Source organism: Giraffa tippelskirchi, chromosome 4 (genome assembly GCF_054371585.1).
Source record: "Giraffa tippelskirchi isolate mGirTip1 chromosome 4, T2T-mGirTip1v1.2.pri, whole genome shotgun sequence".
Lineage (NCBI taxonomy): Eukaryota > Metazoa > Chordata > Mammalia > Artiodactyla > Giraffidae > Giraffa > Giraffa tippelskirchi.
This window is the reverse complement of record NC_137278.1, coordinates 162772398-162795179: the sequence shown is the minus strand read 5'-3', so window position 1 is coordinate 162795179 and position 22782 is coordinate 162772398. Positions and strand designations below refer to the sequence as shown.

The 22782-nt window shown below is 38.0% G+C and overlaps 1 protein-coding gene and 1 long non-coding RNA gene across 2 annotated transcripts; one reads left to right on the top strand and one right to left on the bottom strand.

The window, feature by feature from the left end:
- Window positions 1-7382: 7382 nt before the first annotated feature.
- On the bottom strand, window positions 7383-19903 carry SPIC (Spi-C transcription factor). Its single transcript, XM_081595488.1, has 6 exons — window positions 19833-19903; window positions 17861-17886; window positions 17200-17293; window positions 15456-15568; window positions 14129-14237; window positions 7383-8144 (listed from the first exon to the last, which is right to left on the bottom strand). The coding sequence occupies exons 2-6, from the start codon at window positions 17861-17863 to the stop codon at window positions 7717-7719; spliced, it is 747 nt and encodes a 248-aa protein (XP_081451614.1). The 5' UTR covers window positions 17864-17886; window positions 19833-19903; the 3' UTR covers window positions 7383-7716.
- Window positions 14566-22502, top strand: LOC145547003 (uncharacterized). The gene is made up of 3 exons (XR_014083445.1): window positions 14566-14720; window positions 15472-15554; window positions 22380-22502. It is a non-coding gene; the product is annotated as an uncharacterized LOC145547003 (long non-coding RNA).
- The last annotated feature ends 280 nt before the right edge of the window (window positions 22503-22782 follow it).

The following is a 22782-nucleotide window of genomic DNA, read 5'->3' as shown; positions in this document are numbered from 1 at the left end:
TCTTGCATGAGCTGAGTCCCTGCCTGAATTAAGGTGATCTGCTCCCAATCTATCTTCTAATCAAAACTAAGAGAAATCCTTTCTGGGGGAAATAATATCATCCAGAATCTCTATAATTTTTCACACTCAATGCCTGAAATTCGAATGCAAAGAAAAACAAGAGCTTTTCTTGGTTTCTGAAGTTCTCTGTTCAAAAATGGAGTTTTCCTCCTGAAGCTTGGCACCATATGATTTAGACTACACCATATCTGTTGCTTACAATATTCTAAAATAATATCAGTTGCCAACAAGGACAATGAATTTCTGCAAAAGAGAATCTATTGATTAGGGATCCTCCCTGTGAGCTCTTGTTACTCAACTCAGTTCTAGAGTGAGGAGAAACACTTCATTCGATTTAAAATGACCAGGTATACAGAGAAATGGAATCAACAGGAAAAGCAGGCTATAGAAACAGACCCAGAAATGATTCATTGGAGGTGCAGTAACAGCCAAGAAGAGAAAACTTCAAAACCACAAAGAAGAAACATAAGAACAAAGCTAATTTGCCTCTGCCTGAGAAGTCCAAAATTTGGAGGCACGAGTTATCAGGGAAAGCAGAGAGCAACACAGAATTGAAAACAGAGTGATTAGCTGAAAGTCTTTAAAAGAGAAATTGCAACCCAGGTCCTTCATCCAGAAAAGTAATTCTTCTATCTAATGGGAGATCACAGATTTATGATGTGGAGAAATTGGATTAGAAAGGCTTCATATTAGGTTGGAAGGTAGAGTTAAATGTGAAGCTGAAAATACTAATATTAAGGGAATATCTGCTTACTGAATGGTGGGCTCTCCAGGCCCTTATTCAACCTGTTCTGAAAACCCCAGAAATCAGGAGTATGCCTTTTCTGTCTCCCTAAGAATATTCTTCCGGAGAAGGCAATGGCACCCCACTCCAGTACTCTTGCCTGGAAAATCCCATGGATGGAGGAGCCTGGTAGGCTACCGTCCATGGTGTCGCTAAGAGTCGGACACGACTGAGCGACTTCACTTTCACTTTTCCCTTTAATGCACTGGAGAAGGAAATGGCAACCCATTCCAGTATTCTTGCCTGGAGAATCCCAGGGATGGCGGAGCCTGGTAGGCTGCCGTCTATGGGGTCGCACAGAGTCGGACATGAAGGAAGGGACTTAGCAGCAGCAGCAGCAGCAAGAATATTCTTCTCAGGAAGATTCTTTTGCAGGTGATGATATTTGGGACCCCCAGAGAAATAGCCAGCTCCCAGCCAAATCATCTTGAAGTCCATAGCCAGCAAGTTCTACCCAAAAGTGATTTTTAATGCCTTACACATTGGTGGAGAGACAAGAATCACCATATATTGGAATAAAGTCATAAACATAAAACAGAAGAAAAAGCAAATAGGAAAAACAAAGCAGGATGGGGAGTGGTGCTTGGAAAGAAAGGAGATTATATTAGAAATGGAGAAAAACTGAAAGCTACATAACTATGTTTAATAATGCAGAAAAATAATTTTTTTTAACCTTGAATGCTCTACCAAGACAAACTAAAAATCAGATATGAGGATAGGGAATTCTCTGGCAGGTTAGGACATCACGCTTTCATTGCTGAGAGCATTGGGTCAATCCTTGGTGTGGAAACTAAAATCACGCAAGCCACAAGGCAAGGCCAAAAGAAAAAAAAATGAGGATAAAATGAAGATATTTTTACATCTGTCCAGGAGAAATATCAATAACCTCAGATATGCAGATGACACCACCCTTATGGCAGAAAGTGAAGAAGAACTAAAGAGCCTCTTGATGAAAGTGAGGGAGGAGAGTGAAAAAGTTGGCTTAAAGCTCAACATTCAGAAAACTAAGATCATGGCATCTGGTCCCATCACTTCATGGCAAATAGATGGGGAAACAGTGGAAACAGTGGCAGACGTTATTTTTTTGGGCTCCAAAATCACTACAGATGGTGATTGCAGCCATGAAATTAAAAGACACTTACTCCTTGGAAGGAAAGTTATGACCAACCTAGATAGCATATTAAAAAGCAGAGACATTACTTTGCCAACAAAGGTCCGTTTAGTCATGGCTATGGTTTTTCCAGTGGTCATGTATGGATGTGAGAGTTGGACTATAAAGAAGGCTGAGCGCTGAAAAATTGATGTTTTTGAACTGTGGTGTTGGAGAAGACTCTTGAGAGTCCCTTGGACTGCAAGGTGATCCAACCAGTCCATCCTAAAGGAAATCAGTCCTGGGTGTTCATTGGAAGGACTGATGTTGAAGCTGAAACTCCAATACTTTGGCCACCTCATGTAAAGAGTTGACTCATTTGAAAAGACCCTAATGCTGGGAAGGATTGGGGGCAGAAGGAGAAGGGGATGACAGAGGATGAGATGGCTGGATGGCATTACCGACTCAATGGACATGAGTTTGGGTGGACTCTGGGAGTTGGTTATGGACAGGGAGGCCTGGCGTGCTGCGGTTCATGAGGTCGCAAAGAGTCGGACATGACTGAGCGACTGAACTGAACTGAACTGAACGGATTAAAAATGTTAACTTGCTATGAAGTTATAAAACTGAGCATCTTAAGTAATTTGATTTAGTTTATGGCTTGTGTTGGGTCCTCTCCCTTTTCCAGAAGCGAAAACTAAGACAAGAATGTGAATGTTAGTAGTTTGAGAGGTGGTTCCAGAAAACACCATTATTGAAATAGGGAAGTCTAAGAACACATCTCAGCATTATTCCAACTAAGAGGTGAAGAAGCAGAGGTAAGTATCAAACAACCCCCAACCTTCACTGATTGAGAGCTGGTCTTACAGCACCACTGAATACAGCACTTTCAATATACTCCTCACATGCTCAAAGCCAGCTCTGGCAACCAGAAAATGCTCTTGAGAAAGAATATCAGTTATCTTTTATACTTGTAACTGGCCGATTATGTTATTTTGAGCTCTTCAAACAATCTCAGTGAAACTAAATCACAAAACTGGAACATTTTAAGAATTTCCTGAACAAAGGAAAACAGATATGAGTGAAGCCTCCTATACCGTAAAAGCTATAAATTATAGGTTTTAATTTCTTAGATCAGCTTCAGTTATAGAAATATGTCACAATTTTACTTGATAGCCAGAGAACTTAAATAACATGCTGAAATTGCTTCTCAGAAAGATAAGGAAAAGTTGTTTAGAAACTGTTTAAATTCCTATGACCTCAGAAGCACTAAGAACAAAGAGTATTTTTGGAGATTAGCCAGGTAGGGCAAAGGTCTTTAAAATTACACTATACATGCTCTGATCCTTGTTATTGTAGTTTAAAATTCTAATGAACGTTTGTCATTCTTTTGGCTGCCCACTTTCTGAACCCCTTTCTATGTTTGGGGAATTCTTGACCTAATGAGTCTTGATAGGATGAGAAACAGTCTCCCAGTATAAGAACTGAAAGTTCCAGATAATCACTTTTCTAGCTTTCTTTGCAGCCACACACGAACACATGACCAAGCTTCAGCCAATCAGAAGTTTCCATCCCAGATTTCAAATACAGATCTAGTAATGTACAGAAGCAGGGAGGGCAGACAACCAGCTCTGAATACAGTGGTGGGTGCAACAAGATAGTTGCTGGGGGCAGGAGTGATCTATGCCAGCTCTGTTCAGTGACATGTGAGAGGACGTAAGCTGAGGCCTCTAGTGAAAGTGATGTCCTCACTTGGCCGGATCTTTGATGTGGTCTGGGGCTTTATATCTGGCTGCTTGTTCTCATAAATTCTGTAAGCAATCTAATGCATGTGTGCGTGCTCAGCCGCTCAGTTGTGTCCAACTCTTTGCGACACTTTGGACGGTAGCCCGCCAGGCTCCTCAGTCCATGGGATTTTTCAGGTAAGAATACTGGAGCGGGTTGTCATTTCCTCCTTCAAGAGATCTTCCCATCCCAGGGATACAACACATGTTTCCTGCACTGCAGGCAGATTCTTTACCACTGAGCCATCAGGGAAGCCCCAAGCAATCTAATACCCTTCAATAAATCCTAGCGGATACTTCAGTGAGTCCAAGTTGACTTCAGTTAGCAACAATCAAGGAAGTTTACTGCTTCAAAATTCAGTACCAGAAAGAAGGTATTGTCAATAACCAATGTTAAATCAGTTTGAGTCAAGGTTTTTTGTTATTTGAAGTCCAGCGCATCCCAACTGATCTCCCTGATTTTACTGAGTTAATTAGAAGAAACAAAGTGTTCCAAAAGACATCCGTCTGACTCAGGACTTCCATGGTGGTCCAGTGGCTAAGGTTCCATACTCCCAATGCAAGGGGCCTGGGTTTAATCCCTGGTCTGGGAGCTATATCCCACATGCCACATCTAAGTTCTCATGCTACAACTAAAGATTCCAAGGGCCCAAACTAAGACCTAGCACAGCCAGAGAAATAAATAGTTTTTTTAAAAAAGATATCAGTCTGACTCTGAAACTCGTAAATGTGATCCTTCATCACATGACTTGTTATAATTGCTTATGTAAAATTACAAGTTAACAAACTGAATTTCCCATAATGACCATTTCATAATCTGGGTGAACAAACAATACTTTACATAACTGTGAAAATAGTTCGCCCAGATCATGAAATGGTCATTATGGGAAATTCAGTTTGTTAACTTAACAGTTTCTGAATAAGTGGTGCATGAACTCACTGGCCTTTCGTTGGTTAATCCATCACTACACATCCTGGATGGGTTTGCTTATCAAAGGGAACCTTCACTAGCACCTGAATCTTCACTACAGCCCCTGAGAATAAAAATTCTTCTGACAGCAGATCCAAACACTGCACAAAGTTTCGCTGTTACACAGTTTACAAATATCTTATTTGGAACCTCATCTGTTTCTTTGGTGCCAATGATGAACTCATCAGATCACCGTTCAAACATTCATGGGCCCTCCATACTGGGATTTCTGATCATGTGACCTGCTACTGAAAGCACCTGGACACTCGATTCTTTTTCCACTTTCAGCTCTTTGCTAGATGAGTCCATGGCCTGGGTAAGTCAGGGCTAATCTTGACAACTCTTAAGGTGGAATATTTCAAACATCCATGGGGTGCCTCACTGTTCTTGCCTGACAAAGAACACACACTTCCTTTTTGTGTTGCAGTCCTCTTTCTTTTATGTACCCTCTGCCCTTAAAATCCTTCCACATCTCAGTTAGAAAGACAGACTGAGTGTAAATGCCAAGTCCTACCTTGACGTTAGCACTAATTGAAACTTTCTCAGTCTGTCCTGGCTGCTCTAACAGAATACTATAAACTGGCTTATAAACAACAGGACTTTATTTCTCACAGTTCAGGAAGCTGGGAAGTCCAACATCAAGGTGCTGGCAGATTTAGTGCCTACTGAGGGCTTGCCTCCTGGTTCACCCTAGTATCCTCTCAGGGTGGAAGGAGAAAGGGAACTCTCTGTCATCTCTTTTATGAGGGCACTAAACCCATTCATTAGAGATTTCCTTCATGACCTAATCACCTCTCCAAAACCCTACCCCCAGAGACCATCACATTGGGGATTACATTTCAACGTGAATTTTGGGAAGACACGAAATTGTCTATAACAAACCCAGACTACTAGGTCTGGTATTGGGTATGTCCAATATCAAGTTAGTCTCCATTTAGTCACTTGGGATCTACCATGTTCTTCCCCTGAGAAAGAAAAGGCACCAGGAGGGGACAAAGGAAAAGGGGAAACTGGGCATGCCAGACACAACGCAGAGTACTAACCACTATATGGTCACAGCAGTGTTGCAAATCTAATACAGCAAGCTCCCAGGAGCTCTTGACCTGCTGGCCAGGCCTTCTTGGCCCAGACTGGAGATGGCCCATTTAATCTAGGACGCTCTCTTGCTTCATAATACAGATGGCTTTCCAGGTGGCGGGAGTGGTAAAGAACCTGGGAAGATCCCCTGGAGGAGGGCATGGCAACCCACCCCAGTATTCTTGCCTGGAGAATCCCATGGACAGAGGAGCCTAGCAGGCTACAGTCCATAGGGTCACAAAGAGTCGGACACGACTGAAGTGACTTAAAAAACCTGCCAAGCAGCAAGTAAGAAAGAAAGAGTTTATTCTGGGAGTTTCTTATGGGACAGCTTCCATGCAAGACTGCCCACATCCTGGCTCCGCTCCTGGGCTTATTATTTGCAAGCCTCCATCTTTTATTAAAACCCTCCCCCCACCCTCCCGCTTCAACTGTTTCAGCCTCCTTTAGCTGGGCTAGTTCAAGGAAAGAGATCATGAGCCAGGGTTGGGCTCGAGAACTAATGGTGCAAGAGCACCTCCCTGTGGTTGAGAGGCAGGAGAGCAAGAAACTTTAGCTCCTGGATCTACCCGAAGCAAGAGAGAAAGGCAAGGAAATGATTTGTGGTAAGTGTAAGCTTTGGAGTTTGTAGGTGACATTTTCCTTAGATTAGTGCTGAAGCATTACAGACCATGAGGTCCGAGGTGCAGAGGATAGCCACTGAAGTTTTTATTTTTTAAATCTTTATTTATTTTATAGAAATATAAGTCGATTTACAATATTATATTAGTTTCAGATGTACTACATAGTGATTCAATATTTTTCTAGGTTATATTCTATTCAAAGCTATTATAAAATGTTGGCTACATTCCCTGTGCTGTACATTACATTCTTGTATCTTTTTTATTTTATATTTAGTAGTCTGTACCTCTTAATCCTCTATGCCTATCTTGCTCCCTTCCCCCCAGCCCTTCCCCTACTGGTAACTAGTTTGTTCTCTATATCTTTAAGTCTGTTTCTATTTCATTATTTTCATTTGTTTCAATTTTTAGATTCTACATATAAATGATAACATATAGTATTTGTCTTTCTCTGTCTAACTTATTGCAATAAGCTTAATACCCTCTAGGTCCATCCATGTTGCAAATGGCAAGATTTCACTTTTTTGGCTGAGTAATATTCTGTGTGTATATATATATATGGTGGTGGTAATATATATATATATCTCCTTTATTCACCTGTTGGCTAGAAGTTTGCTTCCATACCTTGGCTATTGTAAACAATGTCACTATGGGAGTTCCCTGGTAGTCTAGTAGTTAGGATTTGGCATTGTCACTGCAAAGGCCAGGGTTCAGTCCCTGGTTGGGAAACTGACATCTGACAAGCCACACAGTGCAGCCAAAAAAAAAAAAAAATGCTGCTTTGAACATTGAGGTGTTGGTATCTTTTTGAATTAGTGTTTTCATTTTCTTTGGATATATATCCAAGAGTGGAATTGCTGGATCATATAGTAGTTCTAGTTTTAGCCACTGAAATTTTTAAAGCCCTCAATGTAATTTAGCAGGAACACCATCACAGGCAATCAGTTTTTGTTCTGTTGCTAAAGCTATTGGATACATGTTTATGTTAAAGTGATTCTTTTTTTTTTTGGTCTGAGTGTATGACAAGAAAATAATGTTTGATCCATATGCAAATCAAATGGTCTCCACTGGCATTATTAATCTAGAAAGAAATAATTGCATAGTTACTAGTAAGAGGAAGGAAATTTAGTCTATACTTTCAAATGGGACAATTATTCTAAAGAGCTGTTTGCTGGCAAAATTTCTCACCAAGTTAGTATAGATTATATGCTATGTCATAAAAGATAACAATCATGAAGTCTTTTTTTTTTTTCAGAATTTGCTTTTAGACAAAAATCCTAAAACTTGTAGGAACTTCTGAAGTCTGAAAATTATGAAATGTAAGAGTATATTTAGTAATCAGGGTGACTTAGCTCATGGTAATTGGCATATGTATAATTATAATTTGCATTCCAGTTATTTAAACTGAGATATCCTTGATCAGGTTGAACATACTGTGAATAGAAGATCTCTTTTTCCAAGAAATAAGGTGCAGACAGTCTTTGGAGAATGGCATCACTGAACTGGTAAGTTAGCTTTCTCCGGATTTTGATGATTTCCCCAGTTCTTCCATAATTCCTCAGTGCTCTGGCCATTTTCTGGTAAGTCATGGTCTTCCGGTTGCCTTTTCTTTTTCCCCAGAGTTGGGCAAGTTTTTCTTTGTTTTTTGATACAAACTGAAAGATGCCTTTGGTTTGATCTATCCACTGAATACAAGATGCCATCTCTGGGTTACAGAGGGATTCATGAAGGTATTCAAACAGTCGGAGCTTCTTCCTGCCTAAAACAGAGGAAAACAAGGTCATACTTCACCATGGCTCTACACAGAGCACCTCCTCAGGAAGGATTTGTTGAGTTAATATAGAATTGAAAGTTCCATTGGGACTGGTTTTCCTCCTATTCACCCTCTTAGAATGTATTTATGGTATCATTTTATGGGACTTGGCCTATTGCAGTTTCAAATGAAACTTTCTTTGTTGGGGAAGTTGTCCAAAATTTTGCAGTCCTTCACTGGAAAAGGGATGCGTGGAGCCTCTTTACCCTCGTCTCTCATTTGTCATGTGGTCTTTCTTTACAGTTAAATCTTGACTTCTAGTTTTATGTTAAATTGTCTACAGAACAAGACTGAGCAAAATGTACTAAAAAGTTTAGTGGTTCTAAAGAGAAGTTTCAGGACTTCCTCAGCGGTCTGGTGGTTAAGAATCTGCCTTTCAATGCAGGGGATGTGGGTTCGATCCCTGGTCAGGGAACTAAGATCCCACATGCCACAGAGCAAACAGCCAACACAGACAAATAGTTGTTTTTTTTAAAGGAGAAGTCTCAAAAGACATTTCCAAAAGGCAATTCATTTGAAGGAGCTTTATTCAAGTAAGTTAAGTCAAATGAGGTAAAGAAGGTGAATGCATTTTGTAAAATGTAAAACAATGTGCAAATACAAGTGAAATCAGTAACAGACTTATGTAAAAATACTAACTCTGGTTCTGCATAATTACTTGAAAAAAATAGAAAAAAAGCAAAGTTGAAATGCCAAAATATCTTCATGACATTCTGACATTATTAATGAGAAATGACAATGAGCATTGTGATGTTTTTCATTGCTTGAAATAAAATGGTATCCACTGATTAAAATAAAGAGCTTTTAATCTCTTTAGGAACACAGCCCTTTATATTTCAGAGTAACTAGAAAGGAAATTTTGGGAAGATTTGCTGTGATTTTTGCTTGTTTGGTTGATTGGAGAACAAAGGTGACAACCCATTTTATGACTTCTAAACTGGCCTATAAACACCACGTCCCACCAGATCTGTCAGTAGCTAAAAGTTCCACAGCCAAATTCCATTTTCCTCTTGAGAAAGTAGAAGAGTGGATTTCCAAACTGCTTTAAACAGTCTCTGGGGTGTAATACTCATACATCGGTCATCATTCATCTAAAAGCCTCAAAGATTATCTTTTGTGTTATATTATCTTGAGTTTATGAATTGAGAAATGAAAGGGACTTACCAAAAAACACATTATGAATTAAAGTCATAGACTTAAACAAGCTCTCTGACTCTCATCCAATGGTCAAATCAGTTATAATGGATCCTCATCTTTTAAAGTTTGTTTTCGATTTAAAAAAAAAAAGATGTTTAAACTTTTACGTTTTGAAAACAAAGGTATATAATAAAAAAAAAATTCAAACAGAAGCACAAACTGAAAGTAAAAACTCCAATCTAGTCTGCATATCTCTAGAAAATTATTTATTTTTTGCATATATAATCATATGCATATTGGAGAAGGGCATGACAACACACTCCAGGATTCTTGCCTGAAAACTCCCACGGACAGAGGAACCTGGTGGGCTACAGCCTATGGGGTTGCAAAGAGTCAGACACAGCCAAGCAACTAATACTTTATCCTTAAAAGTGAAAATTGGTATAGTATTTCGTACTTTTTCCAGTGTATAATATATCTTAAATCATTGGACCATATAGAGACTAGCTATAGATAGAGGAAATACAAAACTGTTGACAACAGTTACTTCTGAGGGATAGCATGGGAAGAAAGAACATTTTTTCACTCATTCTTCACATACTTCTGAATCATCTGAAATTTTCATGAGCATTATTACTCTTGAATTATGGAATTACAAAGGATTAAAACCAAAACCAAAATGGTATTCAGAGTTCATTCTGCTTCAATACTTAAAGTATGCCCTTTTGCATTTTAAGAATTATATATGTTCTATTTGTGTGTGTGTGTGTTAGTTGCTTAGTCGTGTCTGACTGTTTGCAACCCCAAAGACCGCAGCCCCACCAGGCTCCTCTGTCCATGAGATTATCCAGGCAAGAACACTGAAGTGGGTTGCCATTTCCTTCTCCAAAAGGAACCATAGAAAGAAAGAAAGTGAAGTCGCTCAATCTCCCAATAACGAATTCTTAAAGTATTTTGAAATTTCATTGTTTCAAATGTATCACTACTTCAGGTGGATGACAACTCTAAAAACAGAAAATAGTAAATTATATTTTCCCTAATTGCAAAGATCCACAGCCCAAAAACATCAGTGAAAAGATACAGGCATCATACTCTGGACTTAGTTGGTTTGTTAAAAAAAAAAAATAGGTGACAGAGGTAGAAACATTATTGTCCTAATATTAAATTACTACCATCATTCAATATTTAGTAGTAATATTCAGTAGATTTACTTTACTTATGTGATAATATACATTATCCCTTTCTGGATTAGAGTATTACTGCATAGGTACATTTTATAATTCTAGGATACAGTATACTGTTTTATAGGAACAAAACTAGTCATCTCAAAAATATTCATTTAAAATAATTTTAAGTATGAACATGTAAAAGAATAAAATTAGAACATTTTCTCACAGATTTACAAAAATAAACCCAAAATGGACTAAAGACTTAAATGTAAGACCAGACATCAAATGTAAGACCAGAAACAATTTAACTCCTAGAAGAAAACATAGGAAGAATGCTCTTTGACAAAAAGCAAAGCAATTTTTTTTTTTTAATCTATCTCCTAAGGCAAAGAAAACAAGAACAAAAATAAACAAATGAGACCTAATTAAACTCAAAACTTTTGCACAACAAAAGAAACCATCCACAAAACAAAAAGATAATCTACTGAATGGGAGAAAATATTTGCAAATGATATGAAGAAATGGTTAATATCCAAAATATGTAAATAGCTCAAGCAACTTGATATCAAAAAATAAACAATCCCATTAAGAAAATGTGCAGAAGACCTGAGTAGACATTTTTCCAAAGACATACAAATGGCCCCAACAGGCACATAAAAATCTTCTTATACTCAACATTGATACTGATTAAAGAAATGCAAATCAGAATCACAATGAATATCATCTCACCCTATCAGAGTGCCTATCATCAAAAAGACAAATGAGACTCCCATGGTGGTTCAGAGGCTAAGACTCTGCTCTCCCAATGCAGGGGACCCAGGTGTGATCCCTGGTCAGGGAACTAGACCCCACATTGCTGCAACTAAGACCTGGCACAGCCAAATAAGTAAACAATAATAATAATTTTTAAAAAGACCACAAATAACAAGTGTTGGCAAGAATGTAGAGAAAAAAGAGCACTTATGCACTGTTGGTGGGAATGCAAATTGGTAGAGCCATGTGAAAAACAGTGTGGAGATTCTTCAAAAAGCTTAAAATAGAACTACCAGTGACTTCCCTGGCAGTCCAGTGGTTAAGATGCTGCTTCCAATGTAGGAGGCTCAGGTTCCATCCCTTGATGGGGAACTAAGTAAGATCTCACATGCCATATGGAGTGGCCAAAAGAAAAAAAAAGAACCACCATATGATCCAGCAATCCCACTCCTGGGTGTATATCCAAAGCAAATGAAAACACTAATTTGAAGATACGTGCATCCCAATGTTCATAGCAGCATTATTTATAATAGCCAAGATATGGATGTAACCTAAGTGTGAATAAACAGGTGAATGGATAAAGAAGATGTATATACACATACATTTGAATATAACTCATCCATAAAAAAATAAAATAAAATTTTGCCATTTGCAATGAAGTAGACGGACCTAGAGGGTACTATGATAAAATGAAAAGTCAAACAGAGAAAGACAAATACTGTATGCTATCACTTATATGTGGAATCTAAAACAATTTAAAAAGTTTAAAAATTAACAAATGAATATAGCAAAACAGAAACAGACTCACAGATATAGAGAAAAAACTAGTAGTTCCAGTGGGAGAGGGGAGGAGGGAGGAGCAACATTAGGATAGAGAATCAAGAGGTGCAAACTACTATGTATAAAATAAGTTACAAGGATATATTATCAGTACAAGGAATATGGCCAATATTTTATAATAATTTTAAATGGAGTATAATCTATAAAAATTTTGAATCAGTATATTGTAAACCTGAAACTAATATAATATTATAAATTAACTACACCTCAATTAAAAAATTAAAAATATAAATTTAAAAAACAAAATAATTTTAGCTATGATAAGGTATCATTTTTTAAATTGCAGTATAAAGTTGTGATGCATCTTACATGTCTTTGTATTTAGCAGGTGTATACTATCACAAACAACATTGCAAGGAACATCTTAATACATATTTACATACACATATGCATTTAAGGTATTTGAGGAAATATCCATAGTACTAGACTATAAGCACGGAGAAGGCAATGACACCCCACTCCAGTACTCTTGCCTGGAAAATCCCATGGACGGAGGAGCCTGGCAGGCTGCAGTCCACGGGGTCGCTAAGGGTCGGACATGACTGAGTGACTTCACTTTCACTTTTCACTTTCATGCATTGGAAAAGGGAATGGCAACCCACTCCACTGTTCTTGCCTGGAGAATCCCAGGGACAGCAGAGCCTGGTGGGCTCCCGTCTATGGGGTCGCACAGAGTCGGACACGACTGAAGCGACTTAGCAACAGCAGCAGCAGACTATAAGCATAGTGATTTATGTGGGCTTTCTAACTTAATTTTTACAGCAATCTTACAAGGTATACAATTATTATTATTTGCTTTTCTTTATTTTGTGAATAAGAATACTGTTGTACAGAAGGTTAAATGATTTGGCCAGGCTCACATAATTAACCCAGAGTTCACACTCAACCACTGAGTCACAGAGTCACTAAGAGTCGAAAGATATGAACATTTAAAATTCTGGCAGGTATTGCTAAATTGCTTTACAAAACTGTACCAGTTTGCTGCTGCTGCTGCTGCTAAGTCGCTTCAGTTGTGTCCGACTCTGTGCAACCCCATAGAGGGCAGCCCACCAGGCTCCGCCGTCCCTGGGATTCTCCAGGCAAGAACACTGGAGTGGGTTGCCATGTCCTTCTCCAGTTTACACCCCCTTTAATCATGCATGTGAAAAAAAATAATGCATGTGAGTGTGTGTGGCCACATCTTGGCCAACACAAGTTATTATCCTGCTTTAACACTTTTTGTTTACCTGTTAGATGAGATCACCTTCAATTTATGAAATCAGGATTTCAAATTTATGAAATAAAGTTATTATTATGGAACTTGTTTTCTGTGGAAAACTTAACAGAGAAGATGATTTCTATCCCTAGGGCTTCACAATTGGAATAAGATTGCTAAGACAATTTATGGAAAACTTCGCCCTTCTATACCTAAAATTTATATACCTTATTCTTTTTTTTTAATTGAAGTATAGAAGATGTACAATATTATATAAGTTATAGGTGTACAACATAATGATTAACAATTCTTAAAGGCTATATGTCAATTAAAGCTATTATAAAATATTGGCTATATTCTCTGTGTTGTAGAATGTAACCTTGTATCTTACTTTATACATAATAACCTCTTAATTCCCTACCTTTATATATCCCCTCCCCCGGCTGGTAACCACTAACTTGTTCTCCATATCTTACATCCTATTCTTTTTTTTTTAGGCCACACTGGATGGCATGTGGGATCTTAGTTACTTGATCAGGGATTAAACCCGTGAGCCCTGCATCGAGAACCACCAGGGAAATCCCCTTACACCCTATACTTGAACACAGATTTATTTGAGGGAATGACACTTTGCACCTTCACAACATCTCTATGAAGCAAAAGGAAAGCTCATTCAAAATAAACAGCTTGGAGTCATTTGTATGTCAGAGTTAAGTTATTCTCAGTTGTGGGAAAAGAACATTTTGCAAGTCATTTCCAAACTCAGATATGAAATCCCCTAAAAGCTGCTTTGATAAAGACTTGGTTCTTTTGCAAGGAGTGATGTATCTACATACCTTTTCCTCCCTTTTGCTGGAGAAGAGCAGGTTGTACCAGCTGGTTTTCGGGGCTGTTCTGCAGAGATTGATGAATATTTCCTTCAAAATAGAGGTCCGCAGCACTGTTCTATATAAATAATGTATCAAGATGTTAAATGGGACTTTCTGTGAGGCCACCAACTGGTGGCCAAGTCAAAATCTGAGGGCAAAAAGAATGTTCAACAGCTCTCAAATTCTGAAAAGCACTACTTTCAATGGCTGTCTCCCAGGGCAGAGCTAGCATCAAACCCATATACAGAGAGTGCCAAGGGACAGAGGATACTCAGGAATTCTGAGTATCCTCAGAATTGAGAGGAATTCTGTATCCTCCCTTCCCTCTGGTAAGAGGCTGTGCAGTGCATGCTGGGGGTAGAATCTGAAGAGGAAGTAGGGTTGCCCTAGCAACTAAAAATATTAGGCATCCTATAATTTACCTGGTAACCCTAAGGGGAGGTGAGAGAGGTTAAAGTAAAACCAAAACTCTCTCTTAAAAGAAATGTCTTGTTGGAGAGACCCTTACAGTACAATTTACAGGGACAGAAAAAGGACATTTGACATAGCATGGTTGAAGGTAATGACTGAAAAATAATGAAGGCTACTTTATATTTATACTCTACTACAGTAAGACTGTTTGATAAAATGGATACATCAAGAAAACAATGCAGAGAATTCCCTGGCAGTCAAGTGTTTAGAACTCCACACTTCCATAGCAGGGGGCATGGATTCAGTCCCTGGTTGGGGAAATAAGATCCCACATGCCATGATGTGGCCAAAGAAATAAATAAAAATAACTTTTTTTTAAAGAAAATAATGCAAAATAATACACAGAAGGAGAGATGGTAGGGACACTTCCATTTGCAGAAGGTGCTAAAATAGAAATGAATTGGTCCAATATACATAGCTAGCTCTGAGCTTGGGAGGGAAAACAAAGCAGGTTAATACAAGATTTTAGGTAAAGCCAGTACAGGGAATGTTTTTAGGGGAACCATAGCTTTTCTGCAGTTTCCTGGATGGACTGAGGAGAAGCATTGACATGAGAACCCTAAAATACCTCCTCTTTATAGAATCATTCAGACCTGTCTGAAGTCAGATGAAGAACAATGATAAAGGGGAGTTTCCTTCTTGACAGCATTGATGATCCCCCAACTTGCCTGCCAAATTCACACCACAGGTGGCCCCAAGTGAGCATTTTCAGTTAGTGCTGTCTTTAAGCTGGTTTCAGCTAGCATACACCAAGGGAAGGCTGGTGTAAATAGGAAATTTGCTTGTTACTAAGGGATGACAGTCTCCTGGTAAAAGTACTCACTATTACTGTTCTCCAGTTATAGATGGGTTCCTCTGCAGGCTGCACACCATAGCTGTTGGAATTTCCTCTGATATGAGAACAGTGGTTGATAAAAGCCAGGTAATTTTTGTAATCTAATTTAAAAACAGAGAAAGAAACTGACAAGGTCAAATTTTATATTTGTGTGTGTGTATGATAATAAATGCTTATGTGATTGATCGTGGTATTTTTATATGTGAGACACTAAATTTATTTAGGATAGAGAATAGGCAGATCTGTCTCCTAATGTAAAAGAAATGAAAGCAAAGAACAAACAAATGTGAGGGGAGGGGGGCTTCCCAGATTGTTCTAGTGGTAAAGAACCCACCTGCCAATGCAGGAGTCATAAGAGATGTGGGTTCCATCCCTGAGTCGGGAAGATCCCCTGGAGGAGGGCATGGCAACCTACTCCAATATTCTTGACTGGAGAATCCCATGGACAGAGGAGACTGGTGGGCTACAGTCCATAGGGTCTCAAAGAGTCGGACACAACTGAAGAGACTTAGCATGCACACACACAAACAAATGGGATCTAATTAAACTTAAAAACTTTTGTACAGCAAAGGAAACCATCGACAAAACAAAGACAACCTACAGAATGTGAGAAAACATTTGCAAATGATGTGACTCACAAGAGGTTACTCTCCAAAATATATAAAGAGCTCAATAGAAAAAAAAGAACAATCAAAAAATGGGCAGAAACCTGAACTGACATTTCACCAAAGAACACAGAGATGGCCAATAGGCACATGAAAAGATTCTCAACGTTGCTAATTATTAGAGAAAAGCAAATCAAAACAACAATGAGATATCATCTCACACAGGTCAAAAGGACCATCATCAAAAAGTCTACAAACAATAAATTCTGGAGAAAATGTGAGAAAAAAGGAACCCTTGTACACTGTTAGTGGGGTTGCAAATCTGTACAGCCCCTATGAAAAACAGTATAGAGGATTCTCAAAAAAATAACTAGCATAAGATTCAGCAATTACACTCCTAGATATATATCTGAAGAAAATGAAAACTCTAAATTCAAAAAGATACATGAATTCCAATGTTCACAGCAGCACTATTTACAATAGTAAAGACAGGGAAACAACCTAAGTGCCCATCAACAGACAAATGGATGTGGTATATACATATAATGGAACATTACTAAATCATAAACAATGAAATTCTGCGATTTGCAACAAGTATATATCTAGAGAATATTACGCTTAGTGAAATAAGTCAGACAAAGACAAGCGCTAGATGATATCACTTATATGTGGAATCTAAAAAATAATACAAACAAAACAGAAAGATATTCTGAGACATAGAAAACAAACCTGTGGCTATGTAAGGGGACAGGGAAGCCGGGAAGGACAATTGAGCGGTATGGGATAAACACACTACAATGTATGAGAAAGATAAGCAACAAAGATATGTTGCATAGCGCAGAGAATTATAGCTATTATCTTAGAATAACTTATAATGAAGTGAATCACAATGTTGTACACCTGAAATTAATATAATATTATACAGTTATGTTTCAGTAATAAAATAAAATACAAAACCTAACAAAAATTGTTTAAGGCGGATAATCCTGTTTGATTTCTGCCTTTAGAACTGATCCTAGATGCACTGGGTAAAAAGGATCTTTTCTGTTCAGGTTATTATTCTCATGTGTGTGTATGTGACCAATAAGCCATTTGATGTACAAGCAGAAGGGGACTGACATCTTTACCTGAAGAGTACTGAAAGTCTCCAGTTGAATGCTGCCTCAGTACTTCAAAAGCATCTTCAAATGCTTGACCCAGCTTGTCTTGTTCAACACAAGCCTGTTAGAACAATGGCAGAACTCTGGAGTTAGGAAATTACCAACTGAACTTAATTTTGCTGATGTAAAGGAGGGCTTCTCAACCACAGCACAACCTATCAGCATTTTTGATTGACTGTCTCTGTTGTAGGGGGTTGTCCTGTGCATTGTAGAGTGCAAAACAGCATCCCTGGTCTCTACCCACTAGATACCAGTGTCAATCCCACTGGTGACAACCAAAAATATCTTAAACATAGCCAAATATGCCCTGGAGGACAACATCAAGCCTGGTTGAGATCCACTGCTCTACAATATAGTATCCAAAACCAGTGCTCATTCTATAGTATGGTACTTAATGTTTTATAAATTTTTAGCAAGGAGTTAGTTATATAGCAGAAGACTGATTTAGAAAAAGGGATCGAGGAAGTATGTTTTATCAAACAGAATCTGGCTCATTATTTAAAAAATGCAATGTTCTTAATTTCAAAAGCATTGTCTCCAAGACCTAAAATTAAACTGTTTGCAACCATCTCATACCCTTATTAACCTAATGAGGAAAAGTAAAGATGATTTTTAAATGTCAACTTACCATGCTTCATTAAAAAATTGACAATTCTGAAAAAAATTAATATGTAAAAAACAAAATTAGTATTTCTATTTAATTTGCCTCTGAATTAAAAGAATTTACTTCAAATATTTTCTGCACATACCATACATAAATCGAAAGTACCATCTGAATTTTGATGAGTACAAATTTCCTTTCTACAAAAATTTCCTATGAAGATTTGTTTGCTTTTCTATCATTACAAAATTTATTTTTGAAAATATTTATTTATTTATTATTTATTTAGCTGCACTGGGTCTTAGTTGCAGCATGTGGGATCCAGTTCCCTGACCAGGGATTGAACCCGGGCCCCCTGCGTTAACCACTGAATCACCAGGGAAATCTTCCAAATTTCTTAAATGTTGAAATAGCTAAATATGTATTGCTGAATCACTGTGCTATACACTTGAAACTAACACACTGTAAATATACTTCAATTAGAAAAAGAGATTAAAAAAATAAATAAAATAGCTAAACAGAGTTAACCTTGCAAATCACTTAACATGAGAATACAGAAATAACTTGAGTATATTTAAGTATGTCAAGTATTTCAAATTTCCTGTAAGTATTAAAAAGTTCTGGAAATGAAAATCTTTTTAACCTTAGCAAGGCTGTCCATTTATAACAATGATTTTGTTTTTTAACTTTCTGGCGTCATACAGACTTCTGAAAATCTGGTGAAAGACATGCTTTTTCTCTCATAAAATGTGAATTTACCTTACAAATTAAATGTATTCTATGAAACCCACCTGTAGACTTTCTAAAAAATCCTACGTTAAGAATCCTGGTCTATAATTTTACATCTACTTTCTTATCTCTGTAAGTAAATTTTGTTTTAAATAGTTATCATACTGACCCACATTAAATGTTTTAAAACTTTCTGCTCTATAGACTATACAAAACAAACAAATCCACATAAGAAAGAGCACGTGGTGGATCTACATTGCTTACCATTTTATTTAGCACACCAAAACACACTGTTTATACAAGTTTTTAGAATTTATCCTCCAAACACAATGAGCTTTCTCTTTCATATTTAACCTTGCGTAAGATGATACAATCTAATACTATTGCTAAACATATCCATAACATATCAATATAATATGTCAAACATCAAAATTCTGTTCTGCTCTTTGAAATCACTATGTCATTTAAAAGGGCTCAGCCGTAAAGAATCCGCCTGCCAATGCAAGAGACCCAGGTTTCGTCCCTGGGTTGGTTGAGAAGATCCCCTGGAAAAGAGAATGGCAACACACTCCAGCACTCTTGCCTGGAGAATTCCATGGACTGAGAAGCCTGGTAGGCTATAGTCCATGGGTCGCAAGGAGTAGGGCACGGCTGAGCAACTAACATGAGAAGAAAAACCATTTAAGAGAGATAACTATGGGAGGTGATGAATGTGTTAACTAATCTTATGGTGGTAATCCTTTCCCAATTTATATGTGTGTCAAATCATCATATTGTACACCTTACACAGTGTTATACATCAATTATATCTTAATAAGGTTGGGAAAAAATACAGCTTCTCAATGTGGAAGATGTTGAAAAATTTAGCAAAAACTTAAAAAAAAAAGAAAATCCATAAATAATTCAAACTATGATTTCTAATGGATATTATCAGTACAGGTATTTTTTAAAGGCCATATCAATAACTTTCAATTAATTATGACTCATAAGCACCAAAGGAAATACCTACCTAGGTGGGTGCTATACTTCGAATTAAATACTTATATGAAACTACTCCCTTTAACTAAAATATCCCCCAAAACAATCATGACTCTTTAAAGGAGCAAACCCAAATGGAAGAAAAAAAGCTTGAAAACATTATCGATCACTTCAATCGATTAATATGTTTAGTACCAGAATAGGCAGTCAATGAGAAACACTCATTAGGTCAAAAAAAGAAAATTAATAGTTATTACAAGGAGTTTTGAAAAGCATAAACTAAACCACTTACCCGGAAGACACTTCAGCCCTTTACCAAGTTCTTTCATTAATATCAGAATCGTTAGTTAGGACAGAACTGTCAGGAGCTCACTGACAGAGTTGCATTAAGTAGCTGTTTTTAAGGAAGTGCTACAAAAGGGGATTTTTTTTAAAAGATACAGTGCCTTCATTATTTCTCTTTCATGATATGGCCAGTAGACACTAGGGGCTATTATTTTGAAGTGGCACAGAATATTTGTATACTATGGGCCAAAACCATTAGAACAAACCCCATGAACCCCCATCCCACCTGGCATAAGTTGTGGCCCCCGGGCCCACACAACCCGACTGGGCACCTCCGATCTGTACAACCCTTGTTCATATTTCTCTTTTAAAAAAGTTATTCTTTTTATATTTCTTCCCTGATTTTGGAGGCTGTGTTGCTTTTCTTGCCAGAACTATTAACAGCCTTCACTCTGGTCTTTCCTTTCAAATAATTTTCTTGATAATGTCATTCAATGACCACCCCCCTACCCCCAACACACACACACCTCCCCCACCTAGAGATCTTAAAGGCACAGGCCCTGGCCCTGGCACTCAGGCTCCTCATGCCACCTTATTTACCACCACTCCTTTAAGAGGAGGCAATTGAATCCATGCTATGGTCTTCCCTCCACACCTGGATCCAGTAACAATTCCAAAACAAAAGCTTGTGGACATGTTTGAGGTCGGTGCATTTATAGAGCAGGTCCAGCTCTCTTGTTTAGCTTGAAGGTTTATTTGGGATGGTTTTGATGGCCCTGATGGAAATTACGGGGGACTCTATCCACCTGTAATGCTTCCTTCCCAGCCCACTCCTCTGCCCATTTACCCATTTTATCTTACCTGTCCATCAGAGGCCAATCCAACATTTACAAGTGCTCCAGGTGGAAACAACTTTCCCCTCCGAAGCACAGGTCTGCAACACTATCAGGTAACTGTAACCTTCTGTCGTTTTAATAGATGTCACAGTTAGCCAGGGGGAAAACCACCTAAGAATTTTTTGTAAACCTTGTGGGTGGGGAAGAGAGATTTTCTATTTTGCATAATTGGAATCTGAGCTCACCTTTGATATGGGACTATTGTTCTAGACCAATTACGGTTTTTGGCAAGTTTTATTATGCAAATATAAACACACATCCCCTCTTGTGAAATGTAGATGTTATAAGTAACAACTGTATAAAACCAAATTGCTAATGCTGATGAGTTTTTAATCTGTACCATCGCCAGTCTACGCCCTTTTCACACCTTTTGACTTTCTTTGGTTCATTTAGTCAACAAATACATATCAATGAGCTCTTTCCTCTCATGGATACTGTCCTGAGTCCAGGGATCACAACCCTCAACAAGTTCTGATGAGGAAAAATGAATTTTTTAAAAAGCAAACTAGAAAAATGTTATCAATGATAGGTACTAAGAAAACAATAAGAGAAAGGTCATAGTGAATGTATATGGTCATGGTGAACGGTCAAAAAAATTCTAAGGGAATGTGTGTGAGCTGAAATCCAAGGGTAAGAAAGAGTGAGCAAAAGAAAAGCAGAAAAGCAGCGAAGCACCTCTCATCAGAAGAAACAGCAGATGCCAGGAATCTCAAGTGGAAATGAGTTTGGTTTATTTAAGGCCCGAGAAAGAACGGCAGTGGGGCTGGGGTAAAATGAGTCTGGGGGCCAAGAGGCAAAGGTAGCAAGAAAGGAGGATGGGTCTGGATCAAATACACACATCAAGCCGCCCCCCCCCAAATATTAGTAATATAAAAATGTTCAAAAGAATCTAAAAATCACATGTGATAGTAGTTACTGCTCAGCTCCATTTCACAGATGAAGTCTCCAAACCAAGGCTCAGACACATTTTATGATTTTTTTCCCCTAAAGTCCAATTGCTAGTGAGAGATGGGCTGTTCTGGGTCCAGATTTGGGCCCAAATGACTTCATGCAGATTAGGTTCCATTGGACCAGGGTTCTCAGTATTGATAGCAGTCTCCATAGCACCCCGAAGAATCTCATAGCAGCACAGGCTTGGTATGTATTTGAAATAAAGGGAAAAAAGAACAAGTCAATATTCTAAGCCCACATTTTCCCCAATAGGTGTCTCCAAAGTTTTATTTTGCAAGATATAAATAAACGGACCCTGAAGAAGAGTTGAGTGAGACCAATGAGCACATGATGTTTGAGGGGCATGATTCTATATTATAGATGAAAAGTAGAAATGCAGTTTTGAGTCTTTTGTAAAGGTAAAGTATGAAAATGCTTCCAGCAACTTAAAAAAAATGATACATTCTCTTAGCATTCTAGGGGTTAAGGCTCCTTATTCCTTGAGAACTTAAGGAAAGTTATGATCAGCTATTTCTTCAGGACAATGTCATCAGCACATTTTCAGGCAAGTTCTCCTAGTCAGGCCAACAGAACCCAGTTTAGGAAGTCCTACTATATTCTATTTTCAAAGCCTTCTTATCTAAGTATTCCTTCTGGAGATATTTGTAACCAATGCACACACAGAGCATCTTTTTAAAGGTGGTCATCAGTGTTTCCCTTCTCTCTAGGATGGAGCTGAGTAACAAGAGCTCTACAGGGAGGATCTCTAATCAACAGATTCTCTTTTGCAAAAATTCATTGTCCTTGGTGGCAACTGATACTATTTTAGAAAATTGTAAGTAACAGATGTGGTAGAGTCTAAATCATATGGTGACAAATTTCAGGTGGAAAACTGCATTTTCTGAGACTAGAGAACTTCAGAACCCAAGAAAAGAGAGACTAAATTCAAGTTCTTTCTTCGTAGTTGCTACTTAAATAATTCGATTCTTTAGGGGAGTTAAGAACTAGGTCTTAATCCTGATAAGATCTCCGAAAACCTAATAAGCGAGTAATACTGCTAGACCAGGAAGAAATTGCTAGAGAATTTGTTATGTCTGAGTAACATTCATAGAACCATAGATTATGAGACAC